We start from the raw sequence: 27,475 nt of genomic DNA, 5'->3' as shown, positions 1-27,475 counted from the left end.
AATACTGTTGTTTGATAAGTTTAAATTTTTTTCCAAGAATTTTGGTCCTGCTGATGTTCACCTTGTATTCAGTTTCATCAGTCCTTGTCCTTCTAAGTAGCAGCATGTGACAAGTATTCAACCTGTCTGTAAAAAAACCAACAGGTTTGGATGGAGATGCTGGTTTTTCCCTGCTCTGATCCAAATAGAGAATTATAAAATGGTGCTTAGTACAGTGTTGCTTTTTGGAGCATATTTTTGTACTGTTGAGTACATTCTTTTTTCCTCTGCTTTACTATTTATTTTTTCTTCTGAATATTCACTGTGCAAGCCAAAAAAAGTATGTATATTTGAACTGTAAGAACATTCAAATTATTTTAAAAAATACAAATAGCTAAGTTTCAAAGAAAGTTTGCAATCACAGCGGGAGGAGTTATGCCCTCTCAAGCTGGAAGATTAGTGTGAACTACTAAAAACACAAAATATGTTTTATTTTTAATTGGAATGATTCTAAATGGCAAAACGGCACTCTTTTCTCTCACTAAATGTCTCCTTTTATGTCATCTCGTTTTCTTTTTGATGATCATTATTTTCATATTCATGTTTCTTTTAAAAATACTTTGCTATCTGCTGCATCTTGGATCCCTTTTACCTTTAATTTCTCGCATTCATTAAAATAAAACTACTCTGAGCAGGATCATGTAGCTCCATGGTTAATCCTATGGAAAAGGAAGTGTTTCCTTACTTTTCTCTGAAATGCTCATGTGTTACCAGTTTCAGTCATAAATTTATGCCAAAGTGGGTCCTATTTAAGTTCTGTTTTCACTGTAAGTATGTTTTGAGACTGACAATGAATTTGTGAGACCTTTGCTTAATTCATGATTGCAAAAACTTACTGTCTGAAACTGTATTTCATTCCTTGGGAATCTGGAAATCTCTATTGAGAGGAGAGTTATTACTTATTCCCTACAACTTTTTGAAGTGCATCATTATATCTAGAAATGAGGCAAAAACCAGAATGCTTTCTACTAAATTTTCTGTGTCTCCATCAAATATGTGTTTTAATAAAAAATAATAAAAAAAACGAACCCAAAGAACAAAAAAATTCACGAAAATGTTTTTATAGGTAATTAGATCAGTTGGGTTTTACTGCTGTTTTGGAAATGCTTAGATAAATCTTTTCTGAGACAGGAAACTGATATGATCTGTCAGAACTGGTATCAACCCAATTCAGGTAAAATACCTTGAGGGTTATTCAAAGTCTAGGTTTTGTGGTATGTGTTTTTCTTACCCTGGCTCCAAACAATCTGCTAGGACCTGAGTGGCTTTTAAAATACCTGCTGTAATACTACTGCTATGTGTCATTTTTCTGCAGGTGGTTTAGGAACATTTCATGCTTTGCTGAACTGTATTGTGCATGTTGTCATGTACACTTACTATGGAATCTGTTCTTTGGGACCAGCCTATCATAAATATTTGTGGTGGAAAAAATACATGACAACTATACAACTTGTGAGTAACTGCTTTTCACATATGCGCCTCTCAAAAATCTGATTGTAGCTAACATAGATTTAATGTCCTTTTAGTTATGCTCATTTTAAGATTTATTCATGATTTAATTGAGGATAACAAAAGATGTGAGGTCTCCACAGTGATACACTTAAATGTCCTGACTTCAGCATTCACTATAATCACAGATTTAGACACATATGCTTTTCAGTTATGCAGTACTTAGGAAAATATATTTACAAAACTCATTGCTTGTATAAAAATTATTAAAATATAAATTTACACTACGAAAATATAATTAATGTACAGAATACACATGTAATTAGTAACTACATGTAACGTGTAGTAAGGAAAAATTACTTCTCCAGAATTTGATGTCTGTTATTTCACAGAAAATGTTTGTGTTTAGAAAATTTACCTCTCTCCAACCCAGAGCATTAAAAACCACTCTTGCAGTATATTAAGTGTTTTATCAGCTTTAGGTCACTTTCAAAAGGTTACTCTTCTGGGTGCTTTTTCATGCCCATCTCTTTTAATAGACGGATTTTCAAAATTCACCTTCTGGCTAAACAATTGGCTTATCATGAGCAAGGATGCTGATGGAGGAGGGAGAGGAGCACCCTGTCTGCTTGCACCAGGGCTGGTGTTAGCAGAATAGTTCATGTAACACGTGCAACTCTGAACAATGTAGCTTGAATATTTATAAATTGGTCTTTTTGACATGGAGGCACTACCAGTGGACTACTAACTTGGAGTTCATTCTTTTTGTCACATGCTAGTGTGCAGGGAAGGTGGGAATTCTTGTTCCCCAACCCTGTAATGGTTGCTTGCTTTTTTTTTTTTCATGGCTAATTTTTCTAAAGGAGCTTCCCATCTGTCACTGGACAAACACTGTCTGCCTCCTTCCTTTTTATCTGAACTGGAGTGGGTAGAATCCCATTCTCCTACTACGAGTTTATTAGTTTGTCCCAGAGCTTCTCTTTCTTTATTATGTAAACCTGTTCTTCAGTGGAATAATATTTTGGGGAGATGGGCTATAAAAGTGCATCTGTGTCATATTAAGAAGTTAAATGTGTCCCTGTTGCTCCCTGCTTTCCTTCCACTCCCCCCCCACTATCTGTTTTTCAGCATATGAGCTATGCTGAATTCTTTCAAACTTCTGTAGTAAGTTTGTAATTTATTTTAAAAGTACTTATTTTCTTCGTCTTTTTCCTCCAGGTGCAGTTTATTATGATTACAGTCCATATAGGACAAATCTACATCATGGATGATTGTCCGTACCAGTATCCAATTTTCATGTTTATTATTTGGCTTTATGGCTCTATGTTTTTAGTCTTGTTTCTCCACTTCTGGTACCACGCTTACACAAAGGGACAAAGACTGCCAAAAATGGCAAGAAATGGCATCAGCAAAGATCAGTGAAACAAATTCTTGTCTCTAAAACCAAAAAAGTGTATATGTCAAAGGGGAAACTTGCACTACTTGACAATCAAGATGTTTAGGTGCGCACACTACATGGTGTATATTTTGTATGTTTTCTTCCAAATCAGAATTTGTATTTTTACCATAAGTTATTTGGGATTCAGAACATGGGAGTGGGGAAGAACTGTGCATCTCTGGTTACCAAAAAAAAAAAAAAAAAGAAAAAAAAAAAAGAAATACATGATCTTTATCTAGAAAATGCACAAAAATAAAGATATTGGAAAAACTAAAATGTGTATGACAAGTACTGAGTACTTTGAACACTAAGGGGGATACAATTACTTAACTTTAAATGTTATAAGTTGCTAAGACTGTCAGCTGCATTTTATTTTAAGAATGAATCTTCAGTAAGTACTGTTTATAGAATTTAAGGCATATTAATATAGTTAATACATAAACATTATTACATCTGTGTATAAACGATATTACTTTAAAGGAAGGATTGTATGTTAATCTGTCAAGACATAGCGCTTCATTTGAAGATCACAGATTTTTGGATATACTGCCTTTTACTAAAAGAACTTAATTCATTTCATGTTCTACTCAGTTGAACATTATCGTAAATGTTGGAAAGCTACTAATATGGGGATTATCTGAATTTTCTTGTAGCATAGTGATCAAAACATCTTACTGATTTGTTCGCTGTAGTAGCCAAATATACTTATTCAATGTGTCTATGGATATACTTTATATTGGTAGCCTGTGCCGTATGTGAAGGGGGGCTGGGGGGATTATGGAATCATTCAATTCAATAGCCAAAATCTTAGTACTCAAATAAAATGTAAAAATTTTTTTTTTTTTATTTAAGCTTAAATGTCACCTACCATGATTGTACTGTGCTCTACTTTCTTCCATTTCCATTATCTATTGAAATACATGCCTAGAAAGAGTTTGTGTCATTTTGGTTTTTTTTATTATTATGGCTTGTTTTTATCAGCTCAAGGTTAAAGTTACTCCAGTTACCTTGTCTGGAACCAAGCAAAAAGATATGTGACATTCTCTGAGCTTCTGAAAGTGGGGCAGGCAGTGGTGACTGGGCATGGCTCCAGCCTGTGTAGAATTAACCAGTATGTTGTTTTCCAAGGTTAGGCAGATTGTTAGGGTCACATTTGCGTAGAAATCAAAGGAACTAGCTATTTGTAATTTGCATTTGTACTGCATGAGTTTATTAAGGAACTGGTGCATGCAAGAGACCTGGAAATGAGGAATTAAAAGTGTTTAGATTAATGTTACCATTAAAGGTACTGTTTTTTACAAGTCCAAAGAAAAGAAACTTGCACCATTTGCTTTTTACTTAATCTGACCTGTGGGATTTTCAAGTACCCAAAGCTTTGGCAGATTTTAGTAGCCTCCCTGTTGCACAATTCCAAGAGAGTAAGCTTTGTTACCTGAACAATTTTATTTTACTGACACTTATGGTGCATTGTAAATGCTAAAGGAATGTAAACTTTAGGTTAGATGTGAGTTGCAAATGTTCTCTTTTGAGATTACATCAAGTTTTCTTTATAAAGCAAATAAATAATAATTTATATTTTATCTATTCACTATTTAATCCCTGTAGCTCTCATGGCAGCTTGAAAGTAGATCTCAGAAAGTATTAGGATGACTTGAGATCTAAATTGCAACCCCTGAACATAAGATGCTTGATCCTAGCTAGAATCATCAGTGCTGAGTTCATGGCTCCCTGGCAGTGCATGTGGAGAGGTGCTTTATCACAAGATCCTAAACAGCTGTGATGCTGATCAGGCACCACACCTTTTTTCTGTGGGAAATGCAGTCCATCACTGACTCAGATTCTCAACTCCAGCCAGTCTCTGGCCCATATATAAGCCCTTAGCTTCCAGTGTTAGAGGGGCTTTCCTTAAGGACAAAGACCCTATTGCTGTTTTTTTCAAATAGCAGGAAAGAATTTGCCAGTTTTATATTTAAAATGTTTTCTCTTTTTCATGTATGTATATATATGTGTGTATATATATATTTATATATAGAGATATATAATTATTTATTGCATAAGTACTGATGAAGGAAGTGGGACAGTTTGGTTCTTGTAGGCCTTCTTGAGCCTGCACATTCAAATGTGTTTGGGAAATGCTGTACTAGCTAGTCTGTAGTGAAAACTGGATAATAGTACCCTCTGGTTCTTGTGCAAGGAAGCAGGCACTAATCTGTGCAGATAATTTCTGTGCTGGCAGGGGAAGTCCTAGTTCTGATCTCTGATTTTGCAATCATACCTCCTTCCCAGCCCCATAAATATGGATGGAGAAATGCATCCTGCAGCTGGGTGTGAAGGGACAGGTACTTGTTTGTTGGTCGTTGAGCTTGATCTGCAACTGATTTTTCAAACTCACTTGGGCTTAAGTGGGAGCTGAAACTATGCACAGTCAAAACTAAGGAGTGCTGCATGTGGGCAGGTGCTGAACAGAAAGGAGCCTGGAAAACTTCCAATTCCAGCAGCTGTACACTAGCCAAAGGCTTCCAGAGTCAGTTGTTTGAGAATAAGAACTAATAAACAGGAGCAGAAACTAGAGATGGTAATCATTCTGTGGGCCGTCAGCAAGTGCCGTGTCAGATTCCCGCTGCGTAATTTCTTGCACAGTGGTTTAGTTTTCTGTGAGTTATGAAGCATTTGGAGAAAGAGAAGGCAGCGTTTCCCTGGGTTGTATAGATGCAGCCTAAGAGGATGCATATAGTTTAAGTGTGCCAATGACATCAGCTCAAAACAAATCCTTTCCTCCTACACACAATGTGAGAATCACACAATCTTTATCTGAACCTAAAAACTGTGCATCTCACATACTTATGTGTACACTTTTGAGTTAGGCTAGAAAGAGGAGTGCAACACTCAGCTAAGTCATCCATGTTATGGTGAATGTTGTCTGACAAATGAGGTTGACATTTTGTTTTCCTTATACCTGGTGGAGAAGAAACACTAATGTTACCAGCCACTCCTCTCCTATGAGAGGCCTAAAAATTGACAGAGGTAGTTCATCTGTAATGGGTATCAAAGGAGTTTCAGTTACATCCCTGCCAGTGCAGGATAGTTGATCTTGTATCAAAATCTCCTACCTTAAAATGGAGGTTTCCTATTTACTTTCCAAATCACCTTTTCTTTAAAATGCTTATAAAAAGCTAATATACAACAACTCAATGAGTTCTGTGGCACCAGCATCAACCCCTGTCTTCTGTAGGGATAAGATCAAATGTAATTGCAAGTAATTATCATCCCACACACTGCCTGAATTCAGAATAAAATTCTTGGACAAAAAATTTGCTTGGAAACAATTTAAAAAGACTGAAAAGTGAGGGTTTGGAGGGTTTTTTTAGTCTGATTTTTTGTTCTATTTGTTTAATTAATGCCAAGGCTGTCTTCTCTTTATTGGGGCAGCAGTTCACTGGCCAATGTTTTCCTGACATGGTTTAACCTGTTGCCACACACAGAATCACCGAATGGGTCAGGCTGGAAGGGACTACAGTGGGTCATTTGGTCCGACCTCCCTGCTCAAGCAGGGCCATCCCAGTGCACATGGCACAGAATTGAGTCCGCATGGTTCTGGAGTATATCCATGAGGGAGACTACACTACCTCTCTGGGCAATCTGTGCACAGTACCCACACAGTAAATAAGTTTCTTCCCCATGTTGAGGGGGAACTCCTGTGCATCAGTTTTCTGCCCGTTGTCTCTTGTCCTACTGCTCCGCACCACGGAGCAGAGCCTGACTGCGTGCCCCTAGCACCGTCTCGTGGGATATTTACCCACACGGACACTGCGGCCCGCAGGCTGAGGCAGGCTGAGGCGGGCCTCCCCCGCCCGCCCACGCAGCGCCAACAGCGCCGCCCTCACGCCCCGCCCCCGGTCCGCGCCCCCCAGCGGCTGCCCTCGGCCCAGGCCCCGCCCCGCTCCAGGCCTCGCTCCCGCCCCACCAATCAAGGGCGGTGTGGGCCGGTCACGTGCCACGCCCGCCACCCAATGGGTGAGGGCGGCGGCGCCCAGCGTGGATTCAAACGCAGCGCGGAGCCGGCGGGGCCGTGCCCAATGGAGCCGCGGCTGGTGGGGCCCGGGCCGTACCGCGCCACCCGCCTGGTGAGTGCCCCCGCCGCCGTCCCCCGCACCGCCTCTGTCCCGGGCGGCCACTCGGTGTCGGGCCTCTTGGGTACCGGCCGGTGCTCCCAAGCCTCCTTTCTGCGGGGCAGGGGCGCCCGGGGCTGGCGCCGCGAAGAGCCCGGCCGGGCGGAGCGGCAGGTTCAGCCTTTTGTCCTGGTAAAACCTAAGGGAGGCTAAAGACGTATCCGTAGATCCGTAGGTAGTATCGGCTCTAAATATTTCAGCCTCCTAAACTTGGTGTTTGTTTTCGGGTCTCGACAGTTTAAATCCCGGGCTTAGGTTTCGATGTTCTTGTAAGGCAGACGGTCAAAAAGAGCGTAGTTCTGCTTGCAGAGCTGGCTGCGTTCTGATCGCGCTGCGGAAGGAAAACATGGGAGAAGAGCTCCCGTAACGATTTGCTTTGTTCTCCTTCCCCAGTGGAACGAGATAATCGAGCTCTTCCGTGCTGGGATGCCCTTACGGAAGCATCGCTGTCGTTTCAAGAGCTACGAGCGCTGCTTCAAAGCCTCGGAGGCAGTGGACTGTTTGCATGAGCTACTTGGCTCTAACCAAAACTTTGGCCCAGAAGTGACTCGTGATCAAACGGTTAAGCTGCTTAAAAAATTCCTGAAAAATCATGTTATCGAAGATATTAAAGGAAGGTGGGGCAAAGAAGACTTTGAAGACGATGGCCATTTATATCGGTAAGCCTGTATAGGGTGATAGAAAAATTTTGGTTTTTTGGAAACAGGATGTAAAAACTCTTGCTCACGTCTTACAAGTATTTTTGTAGAATATCTCTGAAAAGGTGTTGACATGTTTTTCCCCCCTTTCTTTTAAAGACTTTAATTTTCTTAGTAACGGGTAACTGTCATGATTTAATGTTTGACTTCAGTTTTCTTGTCTGTTTTGAAATATTTTTGAAGGTCACTTCTATTCAGTTGCATTCTTTGAATATCAACAAAAGCTTTTGCAGCTTTCACAAGGCGTCGAGTTCTGATTGACGATGGCAGACATCAGGTTTGTTGGTGCTGGAAGCATGCATATCAAGACATATAGGTGGAAGTGAGAATGGCATTGATCATCCAGCTCCAATTGTCCTCCTTCTCTCCCAACCCCCTGACCGTTTTGGTTGCTGTCTCCACTTCTTCTGAGAGAAGAGAAAGGCCCTCTGAATCTAAGACATTTATAATGTAATTTTTTTTATGCTTCTTGGTTTGTAGATGGACAAGAGACAAAGCTTTACTTGCTTATCCTCAAGGATGGTTGCTTACTTATCCCTGTTTAGCATCTCAACTGATGACTTGTTGACTGGGGAGAAGAAATTTCTTTGTAATAAATGCTTAGCATTACTGAACTGGATTCTTTGACCTCTTGTGACCTCAGTTAAGATTTGGGTGTCCAGAGGTCTGCAGGTTCTGAATTTGTAATGTCTTATAGTGTCCTGTCTGGTGCAAAAGTATTATAAAGATGACCATTACTGTAAGTATGGAATTATAACTTTTTTCATGGTAAGCCTTCTTTTGAGGAAATGGGAGTTCTCTTCATGCAAATCATTATGTAAAATAGGTTAGCAATAAGTTTATACTTCTACTTATTATAGCTATTATTATATATGTAAATTTTACATATTAATTTTTAGGTGATGATTTCTTAATATTCTTTTTGGGAAAATAGATATTACTGAATTCCCACTTGCTACGTATGAAATCATTTTTTCATTTTGCTTTATTGCTCTTTTGCTCTTTTTTTCTGGGCATTAACTCTTGTCAGAAGATTTAATATGGGTTTTGATAACTGCTGGTGTTATGCTATATTTCTTTGGTTTGGTTTGGCCACGTTTGTGTGGTTGTGGGTTTTTTTGTTTATTTTGCATTTGCACGAGTATATATTAAAATTATTTTGTTCTTTCATTTCTTTGTATTTGCAGTCATGACTTTACTGAGCTGCAGGCTGTGGAAGAAAGGCTGGGTGAAATATTTATGTTCTTTTTATTTTCCAGGTGGTCTATGTAATGATCTGCTATTGGACAAGAGAACTCTTTTGTTATATATTTTGTTGTGATATTCTTTCTCCCCCTCCCAATGAAGAGATAACTAAGTTACTAGTTGAAATTTTTTGTATTAAAACTGCATACTTTTCATGCATCTTGAACTGCAGCCAGCTTTTTCCTCACTGGGCTTGGTGCATAAATAAGCTATGTACGTTACTCACGGCTTTAAGTATCAAAACATGCTTCTCTCCTATTTAAGTAGCTAAATATTTGTTTTTCAGCCTATTTTATTCATGTGTGCAATGTCCTGGCAGCTCCCTCTGGTGGACTTTCCTAATTCTATGTGTAAAATACAGCGTTTTTTCTCCTCATCGTGCTGACGGAGGTAGTGATACGAGTCAGTTCTGCTGACGGTGCTTACTCTGGAAATGCTGACATGCTTCATACCTTCTGTATAAATTTGTATTAATATACTGTTCACAGTTGTGTCATTCATTAACTTCACATGTAAGTGTAGCTGTCTGCTCCTGTTTGTCCACAGAGTATGCAAAAGAAATGTTGCCAAAAGTTGATTTGCGTGAGAGTATTTGCCAAGTATTAAATGTGAAGATGAGATCTAATGTGGCTTCTAAATATAGCAAAGACTTAACTGTGTGTCCTGACTTACTGGCTCAGTTGAGTTTACAGTAATGAATGAGAAGTTACAGTTTTGAAAGCTGTTGGGCTTTACGCTTTTTTTTTTTTAATCTAAGCCATTCTATTAAAAGCAAAAGGGTTAGTACTCTTGCAGTGATAGCAATCTTTTGGAAATTCAGCAGTAATACTTGTTATATCATGGACATCAATGTTAGTTGACCTTGTTCTGTATCCTTTGTTCTGGACACACACAGGTATCTATTTCCTCTTTTTATAAACTCCCCAGACTAGTGTTGCTGGCTATAAACAATTCTGATCTTGAGGTGTCAGTCTTGGAGTGCTCCTCAGTTCTTTGCTTTGAGTAATGTTAATCTGTCTCTATCTAGATGTTCCTGTAAGACTACCTGAGAAAGGGGAATGTACCTCCTTTTTCTGCTTGTGAGAACTTACTCTTTTACTGGTTGGTTGCAAATCAGGGCAGCAAATGACAGAAAGCTAAAACTTGTGAAGACCTGGAAAAGAAACAGGAAACTTCTGAGAGTAGTGTAAGGCAAAGAAAAAAGTCTGCAGATATGTGGGTATATTTTACTTAATATTAAACTCTAAAGAAATAATATCTGAAAAATGGTGGAGAACACTCAACAGCTGAACATCTGCCATCTAATCTGGCTTACTTTTAGAAAAACAGAGTAAATCTTGCAGGATTAGTGTGAGGTGCTTGCTGCTAGTTCTGAGAGTTTGTCTGATGGAAGTGATCTCTGTGTTGCAGATGTGCTGTTGAACAGCACTGTGGAATGTGCTCTGTATGTGTGGTCAAAACAATCAATGTGTTTAACTCATGCAGTGTAACAGTAGTGGACTAACCAAACTGCAATATAAATTTAAATTAAAAACTTAAGTGTTTGAAGTGCCTTTAGAGGATGGGGTGACATTTTGGAGAAACTTGATTTCTCAAGCGTAGCTTTCTGGTAGGATATGTATGCATGCTATCCAGCAGTGTACAAGCTCTTGTTGCAAAGTCACAGACATATCTGTCTTTTACTGTCTGATTTAAAAGAGTGAGTGAGGCTTAAGCAGTTCTTTGACACATCAGGAATCTCAGCATCTAAAACCTGGGAGTGAAAGTAGACAAGATTGGATCTGGGCCAGTCTGAAGAGGTGTTGCCATCTGACTGATTTGTGTTACTGATATGCTGTCATTAGTTCCTTTGTACATGCTCTGACCTAAGCTTAGCAGTAATTTGATTCTGGTCAAGCTGGATAGTTTGTTTTCCTTCTTTTCCACAAGGGCTGGTTTAGGGCTTATTTCTGCTAATTTCTTCAAGGCACTTCTTGAAATGCCTTAAGAAGCCAAATAGTTACCTGCAAAACCAGCTGGAAAAAGACTTCAGAAAAGAACTGCAGAATATGATCTTCACAGAGAAAGCATGTAAACACAGAAGAGCCTGGTAATGTGGACAAAACTTTGTGTGGACACTTGCATGCACTCTTAACTAAATCCGAGTGTTAGTCATGCAACTTAGCTATGTAGCTTTGCTTTAGGAAATGCATGCTAACAATGCACTTGACATGGGGGAAAACATACCCCCAGCTTTTTCAGCAGAATCAACATCTTCTAGTGAAGACCTCTGTCATTGTGTGTAGACAGCAGGTGCTCTATGAGATGCACTGGGATACCAGACATTCACCCAAGGCTCAGCTATGTCATGGGAAGTACAAAGGACCTGGACTGTTCTGGAGCAGCAGCTGGAGGCCAAACAAGACACTTCATGATGTTTTACATATCATGTAACACCAGTCTACAGGGAACTAAGTTGGGCTGTGAATGTCCAAAGCATTTGTTGTATTTTTGCATGTGAAGGCTGACAATAGTTTTGCATTGGTAAATAGGGATTACGTTGGCATTCAGAGACTTTAAAAATGTTCTTTAATTGTAGATTTCCTCCTTCCTCACCACTGAAGTCATATCCAAAGAAACCTTCATGTGGAAAGGAAGTAATTAAATTTCCAGATTGGAATGAACCGAAGGCTGGCACTTCTCAAGAATATATCCCAGTGAAATCCATCACAATGGTAAGGGACCCAGTTTTTATTCCCCCAGACAAAAACATATTTGGAAAGCAAAACTGAACTAATGACCTCTATGGTGTGTCACAAAATACTTGGTTATAAAATTAAATGCTAAATAATTTTATTTTAAACTTTTGTGAAGTAAAGTTGTTCTTACAATTTGCTGGAGAAGTAGGCTTTGAGTGTTCTTTCTGCTACACATTGTAATGTCCTGAGCAATCTGGGTTCAGCATGGGTATATTTTCCTATATTTCATTCTAGTTTGCTCAAATTCCAACAGGGCATTTATTATATTACAAGACAAAACAGTCACACTGTAACTTTATTTGGACACTTCATGCATCAGAGTATATACAGTATTACAGCCTGCCTAGCTGCTATAAGGCTGTTAGTGACTCAATTTCCTTTTTCAAGAGGAATATGTTTTGCCTAAGGAGAAGTGGTCCTGAATTTTCAGTTATCCTTTGTAAGCTTGGAAAATCATCCTGCTTCATACTTATCTGGGTTGATTCAGCCTTCGTAAAGTTGTTGAAAAAACTTGCTGTTATTAGTAAACCAAAATTGTATCAACTCTGGTCACCTAGACAGAGTAAAAGAGTAGGCTTCTGGAATTAGGTATATTCTAAGCCCTTCCTTCAGTATATCACATATGTGTGTGTTCTCATAATTTGTGAAACTCGGGATTTCTGTGATGATTTTTGCCTTTTTATTGCTGCCCTTCAAGGCCAGTGCCCTGCTCTGGATTTCTTGATGAACCATAGTCTATTTGGAAAAGTAGCTCCTACCAGTTTGCTGGACATCTAAGTGTTCTGAATGAATGGTTATTCCATATTAACAATCCAACTATGTGCAAATCGTGTGCACTCCTCATATACAACACACTTCTGAAGGGGAGGAACATGGTCCTTAGAATTTCAGTAGTAAGTAGGTAGAAGATTAAGATAGAAAAAAAGATGATGCCAAAGACAAGAAAAGAGAATAGAGGATTTAGTTACTGAGCAAGTAGCTGTTGAAGGTGTAATATGTTACAGCCTCCAACTGTGCTTTAAATTTCTATCCAGGCATCCTGGCCTGATAAGAGTTAGCAAAAGTCTGCTTCTGCATCTGACTCAGATGCAACAGCATAGAGTTTGGCATAGCTCAAAATCTCTTCCATTGGCAGTTTGGATTAATACAGTGGACTGTAAGTGGAAGAAACTGAGGCAAAGGTATTAGCTTCTTTCTGATACCTCTTTTATAGTTAGGTCTTGCTTCCACTGGAATGCTGAAGTAGATGGATAGCTGAAAATGGTGGTATCTTTAATTGCTTCATCATCAGTCTGAGCACTTACTGGCTGTGTGTTGACTGATGAGCATGGGTCTGTGTCAGGAAATACTGATGTAGAAGACCAAACTCTTAATTTCAGAGGGTGCTATTTGCTTCCAACTAATGCTAGTCTAGTCTGTCATGGAATGACAGACAATTAGTGCTTGGAGAAATTAAGTGCATTCCTGGAGTGCATTTTGTGGTTTGGTTGTGATCACAAGGAATACTTTTAATGTCCTTTAGCACTGCTCTGTAATGTAAATCAAAGAACTGGAATGATTAGGAGTTTTGCCTTGAGAATGCTGCTGATATAAGCTGCAGTGTATGTCCACCCATTGATACCTTGATGACCATCTTCAAGCACCAAACTTGGATGTGATGTTTGCATAAAGGATAGTGGTCTTCTGCATTCTCAGCTTTACTTTACACTGTTATAATGGTGGACTAGATCTGATGGGTGCCCTCAGATGTAGCTACTTTCTTTTACTTTTTTTATGTAGAGAACTTGTTATTGAACTTAATGTTTCGTTATTTTCAATATATGTTGAACAAGGATGAATTGTTTCCAATTCTTTGGTATCTCATCTTAAAATTCTCCAGTAACTTTTCCATAAACAGATGTTTAATCTGAAAATGGTAGATGAACTGATTTTAATAATGGATTGAATTTGAATTTAGGATTAAAGGCCATTGACACCTGAACTTTAATGGCTATTCTGACACTCATAATATTTCAGCTTTGGACAAGTTATGGAACTGAGAAAAGATGTGTGTACAAGACTGAGAAAAGTGATTCATTTCTCTGAAACACAAACACTTACTTGCATCCCGAAGACTTTACTGGAATTTAGGAACACTTGCAATGCTATAAGTGTTTTATACTGTTTAACACTTGAAAAGTCACCAGTTAATGAGGAGAGTTTTTTCTGATTTCAGAACTCTGAGATGTGGTACAAGCGACACAGTATAGCTATTGGGGAAGTACCAGCATGCAAACTAGTGTTCCACAGAGAGCTAACACAAACAAATATAGAAGAGATATGGAAATCCATGACATTGTCACGGTGAGTATACTTATGAGTCATTTGCTGCTATAGTAAAACTGTCTACTAGGTAATAGTCTTGTCTGTCTTTCTGGTAATACTTGTAATTTCACCCACTCACTTTTCATCCCTGCCTTCAAAGCCTTGGTGTCTAGACTAACTCTACCACTTGTTATTTGGCTAACAAATTCAGCAGGTAAAGTCTGCAAAAAAAACTTTACTGTGCTTAGTACCTTTTGACTTTTGCTTGCTGTTTTATACAAGTCTTTGTTGTGTGGGCTTTGTCTTGTTTAATCACTTTTTTCACTGTCTCTTTTTCTTGTTGCTATGAAATAGAAGCACTTATATAGAAGTGCTGTGAAACCTTTCAATGGCGAGTATGATACTTTGTATGAGATAAATGGTTGTATGTATGTATGAGATAAATGTTGAGATTCAGATATTCTTTACCATATTCAAAAGGAATATCCTATGCAAAGTTAAAGTTGTTGCTTTGGACTATTTCTGCAGAGGAAAAAAATAATATACATTAGCTGGTACTACAAGCATAGCTGAGGTCTTACTAATGATCACTTTACTGTAAATCTATCACATTATCTGCATGTAATGAATGCACTCAGTGCTGAGGTAAGCAGCTTTGGTGACAGCATGATGGGCAGCAGAGTGCTTTAGTGCATGTGTACTCCTGGGTTTCCTGAACCAAGGAAACCTGAGGGGAGTGGAGAGAGCCTCTGGTGGTAGCCTGGAGCTCACATGGTAGCAGCTGAAAGGACCTGGGCAGTTGGACCAGGGGCAATGGTGGCCAAGCCTCTCCTTCACATAAAGGCCCGTATAGAGCTCTATCAACCAAAACACCAGGGTGGACAAACAGAGTTGGCACAGCAGATTGTATGGAAGGGTGCTGAAACCCAGCCAGCTTGATCAGGGAGCAGTGGTATTCATCTGGCAGAAAGCCATGGCCTCTGTAAGTTTGATAATGGACACTGAGACTCCCAGAGTTCTGTGATGGAAGAGTATGACTGTGGGAATGGGGAAACTCACAGCTGACCCTGAATTTGTTTGAAACTTTCTGTTCCTGCTGGATGCGCTTAAATCTATGAAGCCCAGTGGGATTCATCCCAGGGTACCGAAAGAGCTGGATGATATTATTGCAGGATCTCTCTCAATTTTTTTCATTTATCTTGGGAGTCTGGAGAGACCCCAGTTGTCTCAGTTTTAAGAAAGCAAAGAACAAAGACCCTGGTAATTACAGGCCTGTCAGTCTCACTTCAGTGCTGGTAAAATTATGGAAAACGTTGTTCTGGGAGTTAATAAAAAACATTTGAGAGACACACAGTTATTGGTCATAGCCAGGATGGTTTCAGAAGGGGAAAGTACTGCTTAACCAAGTCAATTTTCTTTATGGCAAGGTCACCCATCTAGCTGACCAAGGGAAGCCAGTTGATGTGGTTGTTTTGGATTTAGCAAAGCTTTTGATACTGTCTCTCACAGTATCTTTCTAGGTGAACTGTCTAGCATACAGCTAGATGAGTCCATAATACTGTTGAGCAACTGGCTCATGGGTCAGGCACAAAGGATTGTAGTAAATATGGTTGTCTCTGGTGAGCAGTCATCAGTGTGGTTCTGCAGAGCGCCATTCTAGGGCCAGTGCCCTTTCACGTTTTTATAAATGATCTGGATGCAGGAATTGAATGTACACTAAGTTTGCCGATGATACTAGGTTAGAAGGAGCTTTGGACTCCTACAAGGGTAGACATGGTCTGCAGTGAGATCTGGATAGAGCAAAGAGCTGTACAGTCACCAAAAGCTTTGAGGAAGCCGACCCTCATTGCAGCCTACCATTTCCAGAGAGGCAGTGAGGGGAGATGTGGAAGATCTCTGGTGACCAGCAACAGGACACAAGGAGGTGGAATCAAGCGGTGTCTGGAGAAGTTTAGACTCCACATTAGGAAAAGGCTCTTCACTCAGAGGGTGACTGGGCACTGGAACAGCCTCCCTGGGGAAGTGGTCACAGCACCAAGCCTGACAGAGTTCAAGAAGCATGTTGGCAGTGCTTTTAGTTATATGGTATACTTTTAGGTATTAAAACTACTAAACCTTTTCTAGGTACTAAAAAGAAACTTTTTGAGGGCTATGAAAATCATGAAGGGTTTAGAGGGGAAGACATAAGGAGTGGTTGAGGTTTCCTGGCTTCTTTAATCTGGAGAAGAGGAGGCTGAAGGGGACATTGCAGTGTGATCTGTGATGGGAAGTGGAGGAAAATAGAATGGTCTTTTCTCTGTGGTGACCAGTGACAGGACTGAGTGAACAGACTGAAGTTGTGTCAGGGGAGGTTTAGGTTGGATATTAGGAAAATTCCTCATCCAGAGGGAGGTTGGGCACCGGAACAAGCTCCTCAGGGAAGTGGCCACCTAAGCCTGACAGAGTTCAGGAAGTATTTGGACAATGCTCTCAGGCACATGGTATAATTTTTGGGGTTGTGCTGTGCAGGGCCAGGATCTGATCTTTGTGGATCCCTTCCAGTTTTTGATATTTTATGAATCTAGGCAGAGAGCAGCAGTTGTACTCAATGATCCTGATGGCTGCCATCCAACTGCAGATATTCTGTATGAAATGGAGGTCTCTTTTTTTTCCCAAATTGTGTCCTAATACTTCATGTTTGCCTTTTCCAGATTAAATGATGTATGAATTATGTGTTTATGTATTTTTGCAGATTACAGAAGGTCTTGGGTTTGGATTCTCTGGATGAAGTGTTAGACACAAAACTTGTGAATTCAAAACATATAGTTCAAAATGTTTACAATGTCAATAAGCAAGGCATTGTCACTTTAGAAGACAAATCAAGTGAGTATTTAAGAAATTTTCATTTAATTTTTCTTATATTGTAATCTACTGGGATTTAAGTATTAGTTTAAGTCTACACTTAGTTCTAGTCTACACTAACCTACACTAATGTTGTGTCTTTATACCTGTGTGACCACATGTATAAAAACCAGAGTTTTTACAAAGTAAAATGCTACTGTTCTCCTCTGACATCTCAATAGTAACAGGCAGGGTTTATTCCATATTTATTGTCTTAAACATATTCTGGCTTTAGTAGGGTTGAAAAATGAATAGGAAACAGCAGGAACTTTTTTACCATTTTATAAATACAGGGTTATTATTCACTTCAAGGTAACTTTCTCAGCCCTACTCTTTTGGCTGCCTGAACTGGAGTGTTTAAATGAAGAAAAAATATATTAAAAATTGTGAGAGAACAAAAATATACATTGAGAGAGACTTGAGTTTTCAGTCAATGTGTTTTGAAGATAGTACCATATTGAAAACTGTTTTGCACATCAGGGAGAAAATAAAGCGTCTTTCCTGCTCTGATATATGACAGTGTTATTGCTTCCACGTTTTTCATGAGATTTGTAGAGAAATTAAATATGATAATGAAACCTGGTTCGGTTGTGAATGAAACTGTCTTCAGACCATGTCTGTGTTCATTTTAAAGGCAAATATTAACTTCCTCCTTGCAGAAATGACAAAACTGAATATATGAGTGCTTTTCATCATTTTTGGTACAAAGTAAACACTTCACTGTATAGCACTGGTGAAGGATGTATCTTGAACTAGGTTGGTCTGATTTTTTTTTTTTCAGAGTAGGTTAAAGATTTTTGATGTGACCTGTTTTGCTGATTGAGCTGCAAGGGCAGAATGCATAACTGCTTGATAGTACTGGAGGTACTGAAGTATAGATGTAATTCAAGCTAGATACTACATTCAGGTATAGACTGCCTCTGGAATCAGTTGATTTACTACACAGGAGGAACACATTAAAGTGTTTTTAGCTTTGCTTTTGTCTAACAGTTGAATATTTTTCTTTTTTTTTTTTCTCCTTTTAATTTCTGTTTCTACCCTGTGCAGAAGAACTACCTCACTGGATATTATCCGCAATGAAATGTCTAGCAAATTGTAAGTAAATTCAGAAGGGGAAGAAAGATCCCACAAACAACTCACCCCAGAAAAAGTAATTTGAACTGATTGTGTCTTCACCACTTTATTAAATCCTATTTATATTCACCTTCAGTGTTTTTGTGATGATTTTCTAAAACAAAGTTGGAAAAGACCTGTCAGCATGTATTCTCCTTCCTGTGCAGCTTATTGAAATGCAATATATGAAGGTTTAACTATTCTATTAATGTTTTGCCTTTACTATGTATCTTCACTAGACCTATTGGGAATAGATCAGTCCAGTAGTAGATTAATAAAATTTCACTTATGTTGAAGAATGAATCCTTTTTTTTAAATTTTTTTTCCCTCTAATGATCCATTTTAATGGGCTGGATTAGAAAATACTGATCTGCTTGGTGGCTGAAAATCAATGTTCTCTTTCTCTTTTTTTGGTCCGTTTTGTTTTGTTTGTTCTTTGTAGGGCCCAGCTGCTCAGATCTGAAGCAGCCTACATACTCAGGGTTTGAAAGAGATGTCTTCAAAACTATAGTGGACTACTTTGGCCAGATGAAAGAACCTCTTCTCCCATTTCATTTTTTTGATATTTTTGTTAGTGTGTTAGGTGAGTAGTTTGGGATGGGATGAAAAAATTTAGAGTTAATTTCCTGGAGTTATTTTACCTTACTTAAATACTATCACACCTGAATTCTTTAGGACCTGTCCTTTCCATTCTACAAAGAAAATAGTTGAATATTTAAACTTATTTCATATCACACAGTGGTTTTATTTTTGTATCTTTTTGATCACATTAGTTCAAAAGTCTTCCATTGCTTGTCTTTATAATATTAAAGGCCTCTCTTCATAACTCAGCATCTAACGGATGGATTTTAACAGATTTTTCTTTTTTTACAAATGCTTAAATGTCTTAAAAACTCTCATAAACTTCTAGAAATTGCTTGACTGAAGTCTAGATTAGAAAGGATTAGGGAATAAGCACTGTTTTTAACCCTGGGAATATGACATTTAAAGGGAATTGAAATGCTTTGTTGCTTAAATTTAGAAATGACATTAACTAATGTAGTGCTTTAAAGAAGCAATGGTTTAGTTATTAACTATAACTTTTCAGAGGTTCACACTATATTAAAATCAACAATTTTGGCCCTATAGGTGGCTTACTGAAAGACAGTAAATAGGAAAATATTTGATTACATTTTACGTAATTTCAAAAAGAACAATTAAGTTGAAAAGTAAGCATACTTTTGTAGCATCCTAGTTTTTTGACCTTCTTTCTGTGTGAACAACACTGTTTTCAGTAAACTATTGAGATGAGAAAGGAATCCGGAATAACACTTCTGTTTCTGGAATTTAATATTTTTGTACTTTGTGTGTTGTCAATCTTGCTTCATAACCAATATGTTCCTTTTCTGACTTTTTCTCAGACAACTCTTGTTGATATCTTTAAACTTATTCCTCTGCTCTCATACTCTATTTCTGTTTGCTTTTCCAGTTTTTCATGTCTTTCAGGTTTTACTAATTTTATTTCACAGCATTTCCTAAATGTAAAATCAGAAGAAAGATTTAATGCCAGTGTGTATGAAATCACATGGAAATCAATGAAAATTGTGCAATGTTTCAAGAAGTCAAGCATTAGTTTTGTGGCGTCTTTAAAAAAAATGCAATGTTGATATGGAATCAGTCCTTACTCTTCTAAACATATGCATTAAATATGCTTGCCAAGTCCTCCTTTGAAGTTAGAAAAAGCTTTACTATGAAAATTAACTTCAGTGCTTTATCCCTCTCCTTGGAATACTGTCTCTTTTGACTGCCTTACTTACTACCCCACACTTCTTTTTTGATAAGAAAGAGTTTATACTTTTTACACTGTGGCGTTGACCAAAATGGTGGGTGAGGGGATAGCAGTGGATACTGTTTATGTTGCAAGTAGTAAGGCTTTCAGCTGTCTTCCATTGCATCCTTATAGGCAACCTGAGGAAGTACAGGTTGGGTAAGTGGACAGTGAGGTAAACTCAGAAATCAGTGCAATTGCTGGGCTCAGAGGTTTGTGATTTGTGGCACAAAGTCTGGCTGGATGTCAGTCAGTGGGGAGCAGCTCAGGGCTGGTAGTGTGGCCAGTAATGATTAACACTTCATTAATGACCAGGATGGTGGCACATTCTGTCCTAAACAAGGGCATAGTGTCCTAAACAAGCATGCAGGTAATTCAAAATAGGGAAGATGCAGAGTGACCTTGACTGGCTGCAGAAATGGGTAAAACAGGAATCTTATAAAGTTCAGAAAAGGGGAAATATCAAGTCCTCTCCTGGGGAGGAATAGCCTCATGCACCTGTAAATGCTGTTGGTGACTGATTTGAAAGCAACTTTGCTGAGGACTTGGAAGCCCTGGTGGGCACTAATGTGACCACGAGCCATGAGCGTGTCCTTGAGTCAAAGAATAACAGCAGCATCCATAACTGCATAAAGCACATTGCTGGTAGGTCAAGAGATGTTTCCTCACCACTAGTCAGCAAGTCCAGTGAAACAAATCAAAATTACTAAAGTCTTGGAACATGTGTCATATGGGAAGAGACTGGAGAGGAGAAGGCTCAGGGGGAATTGAATTAGTCTGTATAAATGATTGATATGGTTGGAGTAAAGAAGAAGGAGCCAGACTTCTGTTGTTGGTACCCAATGGCAGGGCAAGAGGCAATGAGCAGGAACAGAAGTACAGGAAACCTCATTTTGTAAAGGGGAATAGCATTCTAACTGGAGTGTGATCAAACAGTGGAAGTAGTTGACCAGAGAGGCTGTGGAAGCTCTGTCTTTGGAGCTATTCAAAACTTGACAGGACATAGTCCTGGGCATCTTCGTGTAGATGAACCTGCTTTGAGCTTGTGAAGAGGTCTATATAATCTCCAGAGATCTCTTCCAACTTCTATATAGTCCTATGGGAAAAAAAAAAAGTCTCTGTTTTCTTCCTTGTTCCTTTTCTAACAGAAATTACTGCTAGATTTCAGTCATGCAGATATTTTGTTTCCTGACTTTTGTTCTGATACTAGTGCTGTTTAGAAAAAATCATAATAGATGCTTCCTTAGCTGAGCCTTACAAGCCTAAAATAAGATGATATTTTGATGATGAGACCTTTCTATAGGTGCCTAAGCTACTATCACATTCTGCTGTGCCTGTGCAGTCTTCAAATATCTCTGTCTGCTGGAGTGTTTTCTCAAGAGTCTGTAAGCAGAGTTAGGCATAGATTTAATGTCTGTAGGTGTGAGTGACATGTTGGTATTGTCATAGCCACCACTGATGCATAAGTACACTTTCTTTCCTTCTGATTGTTGCCACAGACTTAACATTTTATTTAATATGTTTGCTATATCTGTGCATACCATTCAGTTGCGTTTAGTGCTGAGATAATAAAAGAGCAAAGGATGAAACAAAATGTAATTTTTCGTGTATTCTAATATCTAGAGTTGTTGGTTATGGCTACCAATATCTTCCAGTGCATCAGAAGAAAATCTTCTAAAAACTTAAACAAGCCACACTGACCTAGTAGTCCAGTTCTAGGGATATCTTTCTAGTCTCTTTGGGGAGTGGAGTTCTTAGGTGATCTTGAGTGAGTAAGAAGGGAATTTTGGGACTTAGATTTAGAAATATTATGTTAAATGTTATGGAAATATATAATTGAGAAATGTTGCACAACCTTCTGATCTCATATAAACCAGGACTGCTGCAAAAACCCAGCAAGGCTGTAGAAGCTCTTCAGATATCTTGTCTCCTGCTGCCACCAGAAAATAGAAAAAGACTACAGCTGTTGGTGAGAATGATGGCAAGAATTAGCCTAAACCAGGATTTGCCACCTCTTTCCGAATCAGTGAGGACCAGAACTTTGGTACGTGTAAGTGTAAGGTAAAAGGTCCAGACAGGCTTTTGAAGTAGCACAGGTTAACAATTCTTACTGGAGAGTATGAACAAAAGGCAGTTTGCTTATTTAAGGAACTGGTTTGTCTATCCCAGCTATGTGGAAACCTAATCTGAATTTGAATAAAGTGGGATTTCATGGTAATTTGTGAGCACACAAAGAACTTGCCAGAATTTAGAGGTTTCCTTATCTTTCAAAGTTAAATCACCACTGATTTCACTATTGAGTAAGAAAAAAACATAAACAAGCAACCCCCCAAACAGCAAAATCAACAACAACAAAAAGGAGTGAGGTCTCTGGTGTTCTTTATCACTGCAGACAGTGTGAATGAAAAAGACTGCCTGTTTCAGTCATAGCTAGAAATACAGAGCTGCATGTTCTGATTTACCTGTTTTCAGCCATTCAAAAAAATTAAAATCCCTACCATTTACTTAAAGTAGTTATTTTTTCTCATCACACACAGAGGTCTCTTAAAATAAGCTCTAGTTTTTGCTAATGCTTTTTCTGTAGGACCATATGTAGATATATCACTGATGCTTGCAACACCACCTTATTACAAAGTTATTAGGCGTAACTTAACAATTCCAACTAGCTAAGAATATGTATTTTTTTTGGTTAATTTTAAAGTCTTTGAAAATTAAGTGCAATGGGAAACTAAGCTGCAGAGCCATTCTGTAAAAATCATATAATAGCATGCACAAATCTAAATTTGTTCCACAGCAATTAAGTTTTTAGTTAACTCTGAATAGCATTTGATTAAAATAATTAAATTTTTTACTTCACAGTTTATAATTTAATTAACTGTAAATGGTCTTTTGTTAAAATAATTGTTGTAATTGAAATGTTGTTTTTAGATGTGAATACTTACAATCCGAGTATTTTGTACTAAGTTTTAATTCAGCAATGTAGTCTATGGTATGTGACAGAAACCTTTATTGCCTTCTGTGCTTTTAATGTTACAAGTGACTGGTGCACAGACAGAAACTTTTGTAACTGAGTGCTTGAGCACAAGACTACATGAAGTGAACTGGACCTGAACCTTGATTTGATGATTTCAGAATATTGAATTAAATTTTCCCTCTGGTGTTTAATTTCTATTATATTTCCGTGTTATTTTAAAAAATCTCTAAATACATATATGCCCTCTTTAAATAGCCTTGTGAAGTGGCTTTTTGACAAAGTCTTGAGAATAAAATGGAATTCATCCATTCTATATCTAAAATCAGGATTAGATTATCTGTATGAGGCAGGAGCAATCTTCAGTGCACTCACATAACATCACTGTACATAATGTATTTTTAAAAAAATATTGATATGTTTGAAGTACAATAAGTATTGTGATGTTAAAATATTTGTTCTAAAAGATCACTTTTTAAATGCAGCCTGATTCTCTACTTGTCACTCCCAAACAGAAAGATTACATGATAATGATGTTGTTTGTTTTTTTTTTTTCTCAGATAGTTCAGGCATTTTCCCGTTGTATTCTCTGCTCAAAGGATGAAATAGACTTGGATGAACTTCTTGCTGCTAAACTAGTATCTTTTCTCATGGACAATTATCAGGAGATCTTAAGTGTTCCTTCTGCTTTAAAGTCTTCCATAGAGGATCATGTTGTACATCTTCAGAGAGTCCAAGTAAGTATGAAGTGAAAAAGCCTCTTATATTTGTATGTTTCTAGATTGAATTTATCCTTTTTTCTCTGAAGATCAACAATTCAAAGTCAAGAAAGACTTTGTTCTGTTTCTGTTAGCTTTTGAAGAGTGAATTAATTTTGACTACTGATATTCAACCATAACTCTATGTTGAAATGAAACTAAACAAATCTTGAATTTATTTAGAGACAAGAACTCTAAAATATGTTTTCCTGTTTGTCAGCACTATCTTCCCATGGAATGGGTAAGCTATGTTTAAGGTAGTGAAGAAAACTGAATGATTATAAAGTGTTTCTATTAAAGTTTTGATATGGATGCTAAAAAAGCTAGCAGAGAAATTTTCCTGCTTGGCTCTTGTGAAAGTCTTCGTTCTCATGCAAACTAGCTCAGAAACAGTTTGCTATTGAGTAAACCAAGACTTTATCTCACGGGTGCCGACTTGTTATGCACAGCTTTGTTATGGTACACTGAAGAAAATATTTTGAAATAGGTGTTATACTGTTCAGCCAATCACTCTGGGGGGTGGATCATCAAGCACCCAATTATGTTATGCCACTCTTGCGAATCAAGTTATATAAATGAGGTGGTAATTAATTAAATAATTCCATTCCATTTATCCTGGATTTGAATTCTGTGTCGTTCTTTGCTCCGTCCCTGCGGACATCAGTGACATTCTGAGTTTTTTTTTTTCTTTAGAACCATCCTTACCTGCTCAGTTTTTTCATATTTCTGTTCCCTGATACCAAGTTTTGGTTTTGTTCAAAGCTGATTTTTAGTTCTTTTGTCTTTGTTTTCTACTGGAAAAGTAACTTTAAACTTCTTTCAAGAGCTGAACAGGCTTCCTTTGTGTCATGTTTTCTGACTTACTGTAACTCACTCAATTAGTGCTGGAGATGATAGAAAGTACAGTTTAGGGTCTCTAGTCAGTACTTCCTCTACTTAATGTCTTAGGGTGGTCAATTGATTAAGCCAGTTTATGCAAGTTTTTTGCAGAAAACATAGCTGCTCTTTTTTTTTTTACTATTTCTTCAGATAAAATACGCAGGGGCTGATAGTGATGCAACACTTCCTCCTCCATCATTTTGTCACCAAATCAGTACAGATGAATTTGCATACCAAAGGGCAACTGGCTCTCAAGAACCACTGGCAGCTTTGTTGGAAGAAATAGTAATGAATAAAGAAATATCTGTGAAAGATAAAAAGAAGAAGCTCAAGCAAGTAAATAAAAATTTCTCCACAGTTTCTAATTTCAACTTTAAAAGATTTATCAAGTCTTAGACATGTATTCTAGAGAAATACTGGAATTTAAAATAGTGGCTACAATTGGGGATTTCAAGGTTTATTCTAAATTATTATAAAGGTGAATCTACCCAAACCAGAAATATTGCCTTATATATAGAGGTATAGAAAGTCCATCAGAGAAACTTCCCTGCTCCACAAATGAAAGCTACACTTTAATAGTTATTGTACACTTTTGAACAAATTCTTAATTTGAATTAATGTACTTTTCTAGTTTCAGAAATCTTACCCTGAAGTCTACAGAGTACGATTTCCTACCCCTGAAACTGAAGCAATGCTATTTCCTGAAAAAACTAAACAGAAACCACCAATACTGATGTGGGCCTTAAAAAAGCCTTTTCAACCATTTCACAGAACCAGAAGCTTTCGGATGTAAATGGTTTGAAATATATCAACAAATGAACTGTGACTGCATCTTGTCAATGATCTCATGCAAAAGGAGCCTGAGCACCACGTGGTTACTCAAAAAAACTACTGGGGATACTGCTAAGATCATAGAAAATGTTGAAAGAAGAGGAGAGTATTGAGGTGGTAGAAATGTGAACCATTATCAGTATTTTTGTAAAGCATTATTTTTTTAAATGTCTGTTACTTTAAAACAAGCGACAAAAAATGGTAACTGAAAACCTCTAAACAAACAAACCCACCATACACTCAAGGGGATTATTCTGTATGTGGGTGATAAGGTACACTTGCTATGGTTTGGTTTGACTATCATTTTAAGGTCTAAATGTATTTGTATGTAATGTATTCTTTGCAACTAGTCAACAGCTTTTTTTTTTCCCTCCCTGAAAATGAGTGTCTTGCATAAACTAGGCTGTATTTGTGCACATACAGTGTGAGGAATTAACTTGCTGTACATGCTTGACTAAGTATGAAACACTGGATTTTGCTTTGCTTTTTGTGAGAGGCTGCAATATTAAAGGTTAATGATGCAACCAGTCAGCTGTTTTCAAAAGATGCAGGTGCTTTGCTGAGGCCAGGTTTGCACCCTTCAGCCACAGGGGAAGGGGAGAGTTTTGGGGTGTGTGGTTATGAAACCTCTAATCTGCATAAAGAACAGCCCAGGTGCAGAGGGGATGAGCATCCATCACCAGAGGATGACAGTGACAAACCCACCTTTGTGTAGCAACAAGCTGGGGTTTGGAACAGATAAGGGAAAACAGATAAGAAGCAGATCCTGCAATATGGGATACTGCTTTTTATCATGCCAATTTCCTCCCTTACACAACTGGCTCAGGTGTAAAACTCTCCCCTATCCTGAGATACAGGGACATTCACACCAAGGCCTGAGGGTGTTCATCCATTCTGTTAAGGCAGAACTGGCTCAATTATGCCAGCATGACAAACAGGGGTCATGTCTTTGCCCCCAGACTCATTTCTCGGGCCTTCTGCCAGAGGACTGCACATGATCCACAGTGTTATGAGGAGAACTACCTGGGCATTCCCACCTGAACATATTGAACCTGTTGAACTTCGGATTTCAGGGACTTCCCTTACCCTTGAGGGATCAAAATTGTGACTGTTACTTTGACCACGGGACATCTAAATTGCAATGATCTGATCTCATATGGTGGTGCTATCTTTCCTCTTCACTATCTGCTCTTATCCTTTCTTTTCATCATATATTTTCACAAGTGTAATCATTATACTTTTATATTGCTATATTTCTATAGATAATAGCTAAATCTGCTATGTTCTTCCTTTCCATTTTAATTAAATTATTCCAAAATCAACCTGTTGTCTGTCTGTTTATCTATCTATCTATCTATCTATCTATCTATCTATCTATCTATCTATCTATCTATCTATCTTTCTGTTTATAAAAACCCCACCATTCATTCAGTGTTGTGTCATGCTAGTCTGCCCTGAGGGATCTATTAATAAGAACTTCAGTTAACCTGCCTCAGGGGCAGGTTGTAAGAGTGCTGACCCTGACAGAGCAGATTTATTTTTGAAAACTAATTCTCAATTTTCTGATGCATATGGTGCATTACAGCTTGAGTGAACTTCTGTTGAAATTCCATTAACTTTATGTAGACCCATTCTGATAGGCAACCCAGCCTTTTTCCCCTATGCTCTTACTGCATATTGCTGTACAAAGCTGGGTGCTTGACAATAGAATATACTTTATCAAAAAAATTTAAAGTCTTGAGCTTCCTCTAAAAATGGAATTCAAATGTTGAAGTGACATTGTAGCGTACATTCTTTTATTGATCATTTTGCATCATGAAATCTAGTGTACTTATAACCTGACTGTACATATTACATAGTTGATTCTGAGAGCACTTTTTTAGCTATTAAAGCATTGCCATTTTCCTGTATGTACCTAGAGTTGTGATTTCATGCTATCCATTAGAGATTTGAAGAACAGCATTTCATATTATATTGAATGTCAGAGTAGTCTATGCCAGAGAGAAGACAGCTGACATCTCAACAAATTTCTGACATTTTAGTAGAAAATGTAGTGCAATATTGACAGCATTTTTACCTTGCTAGCTTCCTAACCAGTCAATAAGTTTCACGATGTATGTTACAAGGTAGTTGCTTTAATAGATTAGGTTATTTCT

At 38.0% G+C, this 27,475-nt stretch overlaps 2 protein-coding genes across 3 annotated transcripts in view; both read left to right on the top strand.

Moving 5' to 3' along the window:
* ELOVL7 (ELOVL fatty acid elongase 7) overlaps positions 1-3,859 on the top strand; it is a 31,928-nt gene extending 28,069 nt beyond the window's left edge. For both annotated transcript variants that reach the window (XM_069002010.1, XM_069002011.1), the window contains 2 exons: positions 1,355-1,491; positions 2,707-3,859. In XM_069002010.1, the coding sequence (XP_068858111.1) occupies positions 1,355-1,491; positions 2,707-2,910 (341 nt within the window). In that variant the 3' untranslated portion in view covers positions 2,911-3,859. The remainder of the gene's footprint in view (positions 1-1,354; positions 1,492-2,706) is intronic.
* A 3,124-nt stretch (positions 3,860-6,983) lies between these two features.
* Positions 6,984-27,213, top strand: DEPDC1B (DEP domain containing 1B). The gene is made up of 11 exons (XM_069002293.1): positions 6,984-7,050; positions 7,489-7,754; positions 11,617-11,752; positions 13,992-14,119; positions 16,812-16,942; positions 18,008-18,055; positions 18,516-18,656; positions 21,758-21,924; positions 23,412-23,588; positions 24,639-24,824; positions 25,120-27,213. The coding sequence occupies exons 1-11, from the start codon at positions 7,003-7,005 to the stop codon at positions 25,279-25,281; spliced, it is 1,590 nt and encodes a 529-aa protein (XP_068858394.1). The 5' UTR covers positions 6,984-7,002; the 3' UTR covers positions 25,282-27,213.
* Positions 27,214-27,475: the final 262 nt, after the last annotated feature.

This window comes from Aphelocoma coerulescens (genome assembly GCF_041296385.1).
Source record: "Aphelocoma coerulescens isolate FSJ_1873_10779 chromosome Z unlocalized genomic scaffold, UR_Acoe_1.0 ChrZ, whole genome shotgun sequence".
In the NCBI taxonomy this organism is placed as follows: Eukaryota; Metazoa; Chordata; class Aves; order Passeriformes; family Corvidae; genus Aphelocoma; species Aphelocoma coerulescens.
This window is presented reverse-complemented; position numbering and strand designations above follow the sequence as displayed.